Consider the following 14,048-nt stretch of genomic DNA (forward strand, 5'->3'; position numbering starts at 1 on the left):
GGCATCAGATCAGAGAAAAGACAAATGGAGAATCAGAGGATGGGAGGTAGGTGGTGGATTTTCCTAAGGCTGCCTTGAAGGAAATGGCTTTTCCTGCAGAGGGCTGTGAAGTTAACAGAATCCAAATTAAACTCCACTCGCTTTTCTCTGCCAATCATGTTTTAAAAGCCCCGATCAGAAAGTACACATGTTGAAATAGTGTCACAAATACAAAGATGCCACATATATTTGAAGTAAAGCGAAAACTGTGACACAGATCTGTGATGAAATCCCATATCTGGCATTCCAGCCTGTTTTGTCACGCCTCTTGTGATCTCAAAATGAGTAGGGAGACGAGCGGCACACAGCAGTCCCTAGTGGGGTGTTGAAGTAATTGCTTGTTTCACCAGTCCCAAGAGGATATCACAAAGTGGGCTACAGAAGAGCTCGTGTAAACTCTGCAAAACAACTGCTCCACCTCCCCGCCACCTGCCTGTTTGTCTCCGTCAGAGAGGAGAAGGCACGAAGATGCCACTACCTGACAGACGTTACCTTTTACATCTGACCCCGTGTAGAGTCAGAAAGTCAGCCTCTAAAAATAGAAATCAGATTACAGCCACTGCCAGAATGTTATTGAGAAATATGGTGCATGAAAAGATGATCGCATGTTTACTTTGCTGTTCTTTGATTATGACAAAGCTGCAGATTACAGGTGCAAACTTGGAAGTTCTTACCCGCCTTACATCAGTTTTAGCCATTAGTGTAGATTCTGCATGGACATCCCTGAGGTTAGTGATGATAACTGATTTATATTTCAAACAAACTGCAGCAGAATATTCATGATTCTCAATGCAAATTGTTCCCGATGTATAAGGAAAGACAGTCTGTTGACATTCGCTGCAAACTGAAATTGAAAACACGAGTTTCCCCTGATAAATATTTGTGTCTTCTTTTACTCAGTTCCAGCGTTGTGCTGCGATAATGGCACATTTTCCTCCATCATTCCCTGTCCTTGTGCTTTTGAAATGTCTTGCGTACTGTGCTGTCGTATAACCTTGACCTGACTTAACTCAGTTCCATTTGTACGTCCTGCTCATCCATTACTGCTCCGCCTCTCGTGTGTGTCATTGACTTGCTGTTCTTCTATACACATAAGTCCAGTAATATATGCCAGCATGCCATGTGTGCATCTATGTTTGGATGCTGGTTTTTCCATTCAGTCATCACAGTCCATTGATCTTTGCACAGACTATTCAAAGGTATCAGCTCATTCTTTGTCTGCTTAAAGCCGGCACTGCGGTCTCATCCTCCTCCTCCTCCCTGTCATGCCTCTTTCCCTCCCTATCTCTCATCTCCCAGGGTGCTGCATGTGTTTTGAGCCTCTGATTTGGGTTGATCTGCGCAGGGATGAAGGGGCGGGGCAGCCGTACAGATAGATGCGTGGGCTTCTATGTCGATGTAGTGTAGGTGAGCGGGGAAGAGCAACCAGTTGGCACGAAAGAGGAGGAGGAGATGACGAGTTAGACGTTAACAAGCTGTCACTGCCAACACAACACAGCGCCCACTGCAACAAACAAAAACAGCAAAGACAGCCCCCTGACGAGCCCGGTGTTATAAACAACCACCACACAGGCGTACACCGGTTCCTCCCACAGAGGAGAGGTACAAAGCGCAGGTCAGGCTTGAACAAGTTACATGAAACCGAATGCATTGAGACAAAAATGAAACCTATAAATGGATCAATACAGGTTTTTTGCTGGAAATTGCAGTTTTCCTTGGTGAAAGTCAGAAAAACAGCAGCAAAGTTTCCGTCCCCTTCAAACACACCTCGACGTCTCGGCTCACTCCCAAATGTCTTACCACAGCAGGACGAGGATTAGCGAATGTCGCCATCGCCGCTTCAAAACTTTCCTTCAGCGGTCAAGGTAAATCAGAGCAAAAAAAGGGGGAAGTTCAAAGGTATCCTGAGGCGACTTTGCTTTGTTTTTGATTACAGCGATACTGTCAGAAAATCAGAAAATCACTTAACACAAGTTTTCCCTTTCCCATGGTTGATTTATCTTTACAGGAGACCCATAAAAGCACTCAAACATCAAGAAAGGTTTGATCAAAATGCACTTTTTGATTCCTTGAGTCATGAATGATGCATCGCTTTTAATCTCTAAATGCTCCCACAATGTTCCTGCTTGTATATTTTTAGTTATTGTATGATGTGATCAACGGCTGTGGGGCTTTGATGCACGCATGCTAACATTTCCACTTCACAGATACTCAGAGCACCAAGTAACATTTACCCAAGTTAAAATGGCATCTATGATGAGTCCTATGGGAAATCTCATTGGATGTTCTCCTTCAAGCTTCAGGCCCCATGCTGTCAGTCAAATCTGCGGGAGGGCTGCCTCCCCGGACACACAGTCACAGACCAACTATCACGCCTTAGGAGCTAAAGCGGGACTGCTTCGGAGGGCTAAGACTCCTTAACAATGAGAACACGGTACCATTTAACATAAATGGAGACATCAAGAAACGTCTCTGTTTCAGTGATACTTCCTCCCCTTTCTTCTTGCCACCTACTGGCTGAATGAAACTGAAATCTGACAATTGTTAAGTGTTCTGCCCCACAGCCCCAGAACACTTGGCAGAGGAGCCCATGGCTAATCCAGTAAGCACTAGCACTGACTCACAACTAGCTGAGAGACAGAGAGAGATTGAGATTGACAGAAAGGGAGACTGAGAGACAAAGGCAGCTACTGAAGGGGAGAGGCTGAGAATAGACTTAGACGAAAATGGGAATACAGAAGCTGGCAGAAAGAGGTTGGTGAAGGGGAGACAAATTGATGGTTTAAGGGGAGTACTGAAAACAAGTCAAAACTGGAGGAAGAATGGGGAGAAGTGGGGCACGAGGACGTTTGGACACAGGGAATCAGGGTGAGAGGGAAAGATTTAAAGAAGAAGTTGGCATCGGGGCCAGGGGCTGGATGACTGATGGGGGAGGAGGGAGCAGAGGGAAGGAAGCTGGTGTGCAAGGTGTTCTCCAAAACCATTTGTCACCCTGAGACTCATTAGTGTTTGTGAGTGGGCGTCTGGTTATAAATAGGCTTTGGGGCGTGTGTTTGACAGGATGGAGTCTAGGATTTGATGGCAGGACATTAATCTCAGCGGAGAACTCCCGGAAGACGGACGGACTGACAAACAGATGGATCTCCCAAAAACAAGCTCTATTTTATCAGTCAGCCTCCCCATCTACTATCTCTCACTCCAGCCTCTTTGACTGGGTCCTGACTCTTCCTTATGCACACCCAACACCAAAATGACCTTGAGTTATCCTCTGAAAAACATGGCTGTTTTTTAAGTGCTGAAAAGCAAAACCTCCCTCCACTCTGTCTTCCCTTCCCTGCTCCTTTTTGGCCGCCTTCTCGCTTTCTCTCCGAGTTCTGACTTTAGAGCTGTTCATGCTTCGCTAGACGCTTTTGAGATATTTCCAGTTACTGCTTAAAAGCTTGTGAGTCACTCACGGCATGTTCTCCAACTTCTTTGTCCCTATTAGACTTGCTCTGCTCGTATTTGCATCCCTTCCTTACAGCCCTTAAAAATGCAACACTCACTGCCTTTAATGAGAAAAAACTCTCTCACCGCTCACATCTCCAGCTGACATCTGGTGATATTCTGTTTCTGACCTGCTGTTCCTCTCACCCCGTGGCCAGTTGGAGCAGATGTGCACAAATGCTCCATTTTCTCCGTCTGTAGATGGCGCCTCTAGCTACGGCTTGGCCCTCATGTCAACCCCCTACCACCACCTTCTGCCACACACAAACTATTTCAAGCCCCACAAACCCAGTCTACCCAAGCATGAGCACAGATCAGCCAAAACCTATGTCCCCCAGGTGCCCCTCCCGTGACCTCAGCAAGGCCCTTTGGCCCCGCTACACTGTGGATCACTGGGACATAAAGCTGTCGCTGAATGAATAAGGAGGCTCAGAGCCACAGCTCAATCAAGATCTGAAGCCATCGGCAAAGAGCTACCCCAAGCTGCTTTAAACGGACTGATCATTACCACTGACTGGTTTAATGATTCGGTCTGGTCCACCCAGTCCTCACTGCCACCTCCTCTACTGATAACTGATTACAGTAACATAACTCACATAGACATCAACCCTGACAAATTTAGACATATAAAAACACCAGTGACAGAAATAACAGTGGTATATACAACCATTATCATAACAAGAGGAACTTGTTCGGCTGCAGATCAAGGTGTTAAAGATCCTTGACACTTACAGCAGCAGCAATCTATATTTTTTAATGCATCACATAACAGCGTGAAATCAATGTGTCGATGTGAAAGGATTAGCTCGTAGCGTACAGCCAGTTATCACTTGAATCTATAGTGAGTTTTAGCTCATTTAATTGTTGGCTGCAACTTCGTTGTTTTGTTTCATTCTCACTGCTCTCGTAGTGTCAACGTCTGCCACTGCAGGCAGGTGTTTTCAGTGGAACACCTCTAAAAATCCACTGCACGTTGCCTCCTGCTCATTACCAGACAGATGTAGCTAGGCAGGTGTTTTTTCTTTTTTAAATTGCTATACTGACATGTATGGTAATTTCCAGTGAGAGACATGCTGTCTTCACTGAGCTTCATCACATGATACAACAACAATTACCTGCACGTCAATATCACATAAACCCGTGAACTTGTGGTGGACTTCGACCGTTTGGATATAAAATGTCATCACTTGATCATTTTCCCTTATCGGACATTTGTTTGCTGAGTCTTCAGAGGACAATGTTTTGTTGATTTGTGTGTTTTTCTGCAAATCTGAGGATGAAAGTCCTTCTTATTGAGGCTATCATACCAGATTATTTTCAGAGGCAAAGGTTTAAGCTAAACAAATAATCTAAATTCTCATAATTCCCTGCTTTGGTTTTGCTTCGACATGATTTAGACACTAGAGATCTTTTTTTTGCGGGCGGTTTAGCAGCTTATAGCAAACACACCCTTGCGTGTATTCATGGACAGACGAGAGACACAGCGAGATGAAAGCTTGTCCTCCAACTAGAGGACCTGGGTTCAAGCTCCACTGCTGGACAATATTCAGCTTCACAACCACAAGCTTCAGCCATGTTGCCCAGTGACTAAAGCTGACCTCTGATCTCCTTGTGGAGGACTTCCTAATACAGATCAATGAAGTATCATGTTAGTGTTGCTAAAAATACATAAACATGATGTTGTTATACTAAAAACGCAGGCATGAGGACATTTCCAAGCATTGGAGGTAAAACAACAACTGCCACTGCTGATAAATTCGAAATGTAGCGTGAACACTTGTGGTGAGAACACATCCCCACTGAGAGCGAACGCCAGAGGTCGACTGTTCGTGTCGTGTCAATGTGACTGCGCAGGAAAAGGAAAATATATCAAAAGGGAAACATCACTTTGAGGGTAAGATGGAACTCTCAGAAATACTGCCACAGCCCTTCATCTCCTCTCTCCCCTCTCCTCTCTCTTCACGGCCAATTTCACCCGCACATCTCGCTGCTCCTCTCCACGGTTGTGACAAACAGTGCAGATCCGGAGTTTCAAGTTCAACCCTCGCCTGGAGAGAAGCGAGCCTGAGCAAAGACGCATCGCTCATTACTTGGTACCACACAAATAATCATTTAGGCTGTTCACATTGTGCAATTAATGAAGGGAAAATCCAAACCATTCACTGTTTCAGGATTATTCATTGTCAGAAAATGCTGCTTTGCTCCATTTTACATCCTGGCAGACTCAATGTATTTGTTTTTCCACCTGTTGTCGGACAAAACAAGCAATATGAAGACATCACTTTGGGGTCTGGGGTCTGACAATTTATAGACTGAACAAGTAATTCACTGTACATTTACTTTTTGGCGACTTATGACATTGAAACTCCTTTTACTCTGTGCTTTAAATGTGTTCTGTTTTTATTGTAAAGCATGTGTAACTGTGTTTAGAAAGGTGCTATATAAGTAATTCACAGAGCAACTACTGATGAAAAGAATCAGCCACAGTGCTACAGTAAATGTTTACTATAAGTTAAAGTAGGTAGGAAGGTAGTCACAAAATAAGAAGCCCCACAAGCTTCTACCGTCACACACTCCTACACCAACACATCCACAGAGCGGGAATGAACAATTAACACACTAAAGAAATCCCAGCACAAACACAAGTGTCAGCTGCTCACTTTTGATCTCCCACTGCATTTTCTCTGACTGTCTCGAATCCTTTAAACTCATTTCATGAACAGAGAGCAGGTGTGTTTAGAAGAGGTGGATGAGGAAATCCATTTCTGAAGAGAGAGTTTGCCTTGTTTTAATCTCTCAAGCCGCTGCTTTGCTAAAAGAGTACTCCTCTGAGTGCGTGTCGGATGGTCTGACTCTGTGCACCCTGCACCCCTCCGGCATTGATCTTACATGCACACACATACACATACACATACACACACGCATTAACTCCCTATTCAGTGATGAGACTGAACTGAGGGCATGATGAATAAATAATAACTTAAACTCTAGAGGTTCACTCGACTAATTAACGAGGGAAAAGATTCTTCTGGAGACACAACAATACAAGAGAGCCAGAAAAGGCCAAGTAGTAAATCAAGGATCACTGCGCAGACTTCATACACACTGATATATGCACACTTGAAATATATATACACACTGCGAACACACACACACACTCGCACATCCTAATTTGCGAGTCAGTGCTGTGAAGAGAAAGACAAAAGAAGGGAGGAGAGGTGTTGGCCTCTATTGACTCAAAAACCCTGTGGGCTAATGAGAACCACAACACACAGGCACACACACAAAAACACCCTCAACACACACCCATTACTGTCATATCTCTGTGTCGGAGTGTGAAGGTGGTGTGTTCGCGTCTCACCACAATCGTCTTCATGCAAGTTTATCATGAAGGAATATCTAGCGAGAGACATCCCTGTTGCTCATCAGTGTCCCTGTAGCCCTGTGAGCATCGTGGTCACCCAACAACGCACTCACACACACACACACACACGCTGTCAGTCAGGTCATTAGAGTGGTATAATTATGAAGAATAACCAGTCTAGCTGGCCCAGCTGTCCTGCTAACCTCATCCAACTAGTTCCCCCAGATCATACACTGTCACTTAATATGAGCAGACAGCAGAGGGACAGGGGAATGAAAATGAGGCATAGTTGGAAAATGGAGTGACTGACTGAGGGCTTTTATTTTATCAAGCTGACATCTCCTTGGAAACAGACATGTTCGATATACGAGGGGTAGCTGGAGCCCTCACAGAGGAGCTAAACAGTAAATCCAAATATGCTTCAACAGCGACAAAAACATTTTCGCTCTCGCAATCGTGCAAATATGAATCAGCGTGGCAGCAGAAGCAGCAACAATAGAAATCAGATGAACTAAAACTGACTGGCTACAAATGACTTAAAAAGTCCCAAAGGGTGCACGGGAAGCCATGACACAGTTTGTGAAGAAGCCTGTCACGAACGAGGCAGCGGCGGCGGCGGCAGCAGCTTGAGTCCTGGAGGAGCCACCGAGCTCCACAGCCTTTGAACATACAGGAGGCAGGCAGAAGCAGACAGCAGAGCTACGTGACTCTCATGACAACAACCACAATCACACAAATACACAAACACACTGTCACACACATGCAGAGAGTCCCTCAATGCTGCAGGTTATCAAGATTAAATGCCACAAGCATCCAAGCAAATGCACCAACTCAAAGGATGCCTTGAACACAAAGTGAGAGGGGAGAAGGAGACAGAAAATGGAGTGAAAAGACAAAAGCGAACAGGATTGGGACACACAAAAGAGGGAAGAGGAGAGAGGGGACCACTCCAAGCGCCCACCTGAGGGTTTCCCAGCATTCTCCATCCGTGCTCCTCTATCCCTCTTTATTCGTCTAGCTCATTCCATCCCTACACCCATCTCCCTGCCGTCACCACCTCACTGGGACACTGGCTTAGGCAGAATATTGTGTGTAAAAAAAGAAAAGAAAAAAAAAAAAAATCAAAGAGAGGGAAGGCAGGGAGGGACAAAAGGATTGTGAAAGAGGTGGGAGAGAGGAGGAGTATGGGAAGAAACACAGCGAGGGAGAGAGATACAGAGAGCGGGAGGGCGAGAGAGAGAGAGAAGTAAGGCTGCCAGTTCTGAACATTGTCTCTTTTCTCTCTTTCTGATTGTGTGTCCCTGGCTGTCTGTCTCGCTGTCTCTCTCTCTCTCTCTCTCTCTCTCTCTCTCTCTCTCTCTCTCTCTCTCTCTCTCCATTTCCCTCATTATGTCCATCTGAGTGGCCGTGCCAAGCTAGCAGGGCAGCAGGAAAAAAAAACATGGCTCACTGTGGCCTTCAAACACCTTGCAGACTGGTCACCTCCTGCTGGCCACCTCCTGCAGACCTGTGTACACTGGTTGTATGCTGGGGGCCATTGAAGAAGTATGTGTGTGCGTGTGTGTGTGCATGTGTGCATTTTTTTTTTGACTGTCATGTCAGCCAGCCAGAGCAGCAGATTACTGACGCTCCACTGGCACGTCCCACTTCATCCTCCTCTCCTGTCACCCCAGCAACACCTCCGCTCCCTGCCCGCTTCCCCCCAGTCCTCCGCTCATCAACCTCCCCTCCTCCCCCTTTCTCCACCATCTGCCTCCGCTTCGCCCTCCCCACTTCCTTCCTTCCCTCTCTCGACGTAACCTGAGAAAGAGTCTTTAAATTTAATTTCATCCATCTCTAAAATCTATAACAGCAGAGCTAGCGCCACGCAGCCCACAGGAATGGTAAAGATCTCGTCAATCTCTGCATCTCGATCTGCTCTAATAAAAAGAGCCCCATCAAAGTGATGTACGCATATACACACACGGGCCCCGGGTGCTTCCTTGCTCAGATAAAGATAGCCAATCACAGGCTGGGGAGGCGAGAAGAGTGCTGTGGTAATTAACACCAGTGGGCCTGTGCTTACGTCTATGTCAACACTCAGCGGAGCTCAGAAGCTTCACTGACCAACAAGCATGGTTAAAATCAGGGGTGCATGAGGGGGAAGGCTTTGCTTTCTGCTCCGCAGAGATAGCTACGATGTTTAATTAACATGTTAGATTCAGTCCAGATCTGCACCTGAGAGGCCTTCATAAAAAGCAGGGAGAGGTCAGAGCAGCCCTCAAGGTGAAGACTCCCGACGGATCGCATCGCAGGAACTAATCTCTGCAGTGAGACAGAATCTGCTTTGAGTGAGTGAGCTTGTGTGTGTGTCTGTGAGGTTAGGGTCACGCTTAATGCTCAACTGTGACTTTTTGCTAATCTGTGAGGCTGGTTCTGTGATGAGAGTGAGAGAGTGTCACAACTTTGATCAGACAAACTCTTCACATGCAAAACATAAAATTCAGAGAATCATTGATTGAAAGATAAAACTGAAGCAATGGAATGAAACAATTGATGTCACTGCGTTTTACACTAACAAGGTGCCCTGTGGCGAAGTTATATTACATCCTGTAAACATTTTGTGTACCTGATAAACATGAATGAATTTCCTTCATCATAATCATTACAGAGCTGATATATAAAATATCCAATATCCTGCATTGTTTTCTTCATGTTGGTCCACTGCCTGCATGTGCACAATACAACCGAAACTCCAAAAGGTTCCTTTAAAGCTGAACGGATGGCCGCTGCAAGTTCATGACAAAAAACAGTAAAGAGGATCATACGAAATGTGTCACTGACGCTGAACTCACTGTCCGCCGAACACCACATTTTTTCACCGTCATCACAAAAATCTGTCATTAGCTGCGGTCTAACCGCAGCGTGAGAGTGTGTGATCGTGAGACAAAGGCCACTTTGACTGTACAGTAAACTGAAGAGCAGAGGATGACACCCACAGATATCTTACCCTATGCAGAGCTGCACATGCTGAGCGGTGCAAGGTTAACAATGGCCACATAGGGCTTGACAACTGCTGAACACGCAGTTTCACTCCCCACAGAGTTCACACACATGCACACACACACACACACACACACACACACACACACACACACACACACACACACACACACACACACTCCCCTATTAAGCATTTACTCCATATCAGCCTTTGCACATGCACGCGTCGTGAGGTGTGTTGGTGTGCACGCTGTCTAAGATTGTGCCTGTGTGGATAAGTGACACAAAGAAAGCGTGTTAAGCTAAAGTAGTGTGCTTATTCCTCACAAGGACAAGCAAACAACAAGCAAACAAAACAGCGTATCCTCTACCTTTGAAAAACAACCCTCTACCCACCAAGCAATTTAGCACCTACAAATACATACAGATGAGATATTAATGGCTTACTGTGTCCTCTTTGACCTTTTAATTATTCTGATTTGTGTACAGAGCAAGCGTGCCGTAATTGCATTAGCATCTCTGCAGGTTTACTTAATGTTCCAGTAGAGAGGGGATTGCGATTCAGCAAGCAGATAGGATAACACCCTTTCTTTTTGTGCTCACTAAATGATCCACTGTGAGCGCGTGTGGCTGCATGTGTGCGTGCCCGTGTGGTTGCAGTAAATCATCTGAGATTTATTAGTTCAGTTACCACTAGTCAAACCCTGTGACGTGCAATTATGCTCTATCAGCAAATAAATGATTTGGCCATTACGTGCCATAATTGGTTATGGAACAAAGGGTACAACATATTGTCCGTCTCTTTGCAGCCTTTTAGCACCCTGTCTGGTCTTCGTGGTTGTATTACCGGAGAACTCTACTTGCCCCCTGTTTGCCCCCTCTTCCTATTCCCCACTTCCTCTTCTCCTTCCTCGAGCATGTCCCTCGAGAGGACCACTGCTCCTTCTTTCCCGTAATCTTTCGAGCGAGGCATCTGGAAAACAGGCTCTGTCTCCGCTGCTCTCTATCATATTCAATCATCCCCATGTTTATTCAGCTCTCCGCCCTTTCCACCATCCCTCCACCTCCCTTTCTCCCTCCTTCTGTCCCACCCGCCTTCCTCTCCATGCTTACTATGTCTCAGCTCTGAACCACAGCATCGCTTATCACCGTCCTGCATCTTTCCATTTCTCTCTATCTCTCGCCAATTGTTTTCCTCCCCACCATCTTGCCCCTGCTTGACGCTTTTTCCTCTTACATTTCCTCTCTGCCAAGTGTTTTTGTACTGGAAGATGCTGTACCATTTGTACTGTATGAGGATGGAGGATGCAAAGGCAAATCTGTGCATCCTCCCTCATGCATCATATATGATGTAGGAAAGTTTGAAGGCATCTACACCCATTTCTAGAGGACTGTAGTGATTGTATTGTAGTGGTGACTCAGCAATAAAAAAGCTTACAAGTTTACATTGTCTAACGGTATAAACTGGAATAATACCCAACAGTAAATACAAGAACGCCAAATAAACATGCAAATTATTTTCTCCCTTTTGTTGTACATATTATTTTCTGACTGTGGACAAATTGTACCACAGTTCAACTGGAAACAGCTTTTTAAGGTCGTACAGTTTACTGGTCTGCTCCACAGTTTGTTAAATGTAATCATATTACTCAAATTTTCAACCCACTCCAAGATTCAGTCTTTACTGCCAGTGTGACAGGGTCTGAAATCCAGATATCGGGGTCAGAGTGAAGGCAGCATCAGTAGGCTGGTCCGTGGAGGCAAAGATGAGATAAAATGCCAATCAGACGTGGGTGAGGGTGATTGGTGCCTAGCTACAGGCTAAGTAGGAGGAGATGTGCCTGCCTATTGCTCCCACTCTGCAGCTAATTAACGCTGGCTTGTTCTGGTTCAACAATCTCTGTGCCACTGTCTTCCACCGGGGCATCCTGAGATGAGACAGAGAGGGAGTGTGAGGCAGAGAGAAACTGTAATGACAACCCAGCAAAAACAAGTGTGACCTTTGGGCCAGATCTTATTTTGACACTGCACATAAACAGTCTGTCCCACACAGAGATACAGCGTTGGTGGAGGAGGGATAAAGCTAGTATCTCGGTGTGAGAGGGTGGCTGAGCACCTGTGTCATTATATCCTGGCTTGGCCGCACAGGACAACTCTCTACCCCACCGGGCTGAGGTACGCCGCAGATAAGAGGAAGCTGAAGAAAACGTTGAGCCGATAAGAACTGGTCTTAGAAAACGCAGACACTGACAAAATGGAAAAAGAGCTTGACAGAAGTGAACGGGGAAGGAGAGCTAAAAGAGCAGAGAGAGAGGATGGATGGATCTGCTGTGTAAATGGCTGCAAGCTAATCATGATGCTAACAGTAATGGATAGGCATGGCTGTCCAGATTGCCTCATTTAAGGACACTTGAGTATCATTTAGGTAATCTCTCTGATACAATCACAATGGATGTGAGCCACGGAGACAGGGTGGTCTGCCCTGAGACAAATGATAAAGGCAAATAGCTTCTCCAACTTCTGCATTCAATGCAAGAAGTCGTAAGAAAAAAAAGAAATTCCACCTTTTTGTTTACTATCCTCTGCAATAGTAGTCAAAACACTTGACCTTAGGTCTGCACCTGGGTAGCTGACAATGTGAGCGGTGTAGAAATACTCGATCCATCTGTGGGTGAGCTGACATGGAGTGAAAGCAGCAAACAAAATCCAAGGAAACTCCAGAAGTGTGTTTCCAGAGTTTGGCCCTCCTTTGATCCGCAGCTGGAGGCAGACCACGGGAATAAACATCAGTGACACCGAACAACCTTCACTGACATTTTCACTCAACTATTCACACGCACAAAACACCATTACTATTTGGCCTTGGGCACGGCCGTGTGCACTATGCTATACTTTTAAGCGGAGGACTCCTCTCTGTCAGCAGTGACTTCCTGTGTTTCTGGTATCCCTTTCTCTCAATGACTTTGCCCCTCTTCTGTATTTTCCACTAATCTGTTTTTTATCCCCCCTCATCCTTGACGGCATCGAGCTTTTGTTTCTACCCTTCTTCCCTCAGTGCCTCTCAAAGGATCCCTCAGAGGTGTTGTTGATTGTACTGTGGCCCACACTGCAGTAATCCAATGTTATTGGGGGTGCTATAACTCAGTTTTATGTGATCAGGAGCCCCACAGCCCCGGCTGCTGCACCTCGTGACAAACGACACAAGTCAGACGTGGCATCAATGAGTCAGCCGCACTGAGAGGCTGTGATGAGACCAACTTTTTAAACCTTTTGTATTTCTGATTCTTGCAGGCTGGGTGTTGAATGTGCGTCAGTCAGTGTTCGCCACTGTGTGGGTGAGTTTCTCCATCAGTGAAGAGTTGCTGCTGCAGAGTAACATTAACATTACATGTGAGCAGTCCGCCAGGGATCCAGAACAGACAGCAGAGCCATGTTGGGACGGGAGCTTTTTACCGTACTACAATGTTAGACGGCAAGTGAATCACAGAGCTGTCTGTTTATTCTACTGTCACAGTGGGAAACTCCTGACAGCTTTTCCTCTCGCTTAACTAAGGGCTTCTACAACCGAAACACCAAAGCAAACGAAGGAAGCTATTCGAAAGCTGCGTGTCATTGCTCGCTCTTATACTAAGCCAAGGGTAAAAAGGTCTAGGTTTTTGTTTATTACTCTGTCCTAGCCTCATAAACCATTCTCTGAGAGTCAACAAACAGCAGCTGTTAGGAGATTTGGAAAAACGCAATGTGCTAATACGATTTATAAACAACTGGAGCACATTATTTGATCCTGGATGCATCATTAAGAGAATCAATCTGCATGAATCAATCTGTATGTGGATGGAGGGCCGCCTTAGATTACCCGTTTGCTTCAGTTTGTTACTTTAAAAGAAGCTGTGGGTCTGACAGTCTTCAGATGAGACACTGCAGACCTGTCATGATGTTCTGCAGCAGAGAGAATAATTAACTAATCCTACACTGACTCACAAAACAAAATCTGCATCTTACATACTGTGCTTTACATGATTAAGGCTTACTGATTTCAGTTTCTAGCAGCGTTCACCAAAAACTACCACGACTTTTTTTCCAATTAATACATTTTGAACAGATCCTTAAGCCCTTTTTATGTCTCCACACAACTACTTCCTATTCCAAGAAGACTCAGGACCACCGCAGTCTACAA

The 14,048-nt window shown here is 45.5% G+C and overlaps 1 protein-coding gene across 8 annotated transcripts in view; it reads right to left on the reverse strand.

Annotated features, from left to right (window-relative positions):
- LOC143333933 (SRC kinase signaling inhibitor 1-like) overlaps nt 1-14,048 on the reverse strand; it is a 95,826-nt gene that overhangs the window by 52,739 nt on the left and 29,039 nt on the right. For 4 of the 8 annotated variants that reach the window (XM_076752330.1, XM_076752328.1, XM_076752326.1 and 1 more), the window contains exon 1: nt 7,851-8,011. The exons of 3 other annotated variants lie outside the window; for them this stretch is intronic. In XM_076752330.1, the coding sequence (XP_076608445.1) occupies nt 7,851-7,875 (25 nt within the window). In that variant the 5' untranslated portion in view covers nt 7,876-8,011. Of the gene's footprint in view, nt 1-7,850; nt 8,013-14,048 lie in introns of those variants that run through there. One more of the 8 variants, XM_076752331.1, reaches the window with a different exon arrangement.

This window comes from Chaetodon auriga, chromosome 16 (genome assembly GCF_051107435.1).
Source record: "Chaetodon auriga isolate fChaAug3 chromosome 16, fChaAug3.hap1, whole genome shotgun sequence".
NCBI classification, from domain to species: domain Eukaryota; kingdom Metazoa; phylum Chordata; class Actinopteri; order Chaetodontiformes; family Chaetodontidae; genus Chaetodon; species Chaetodon auriga.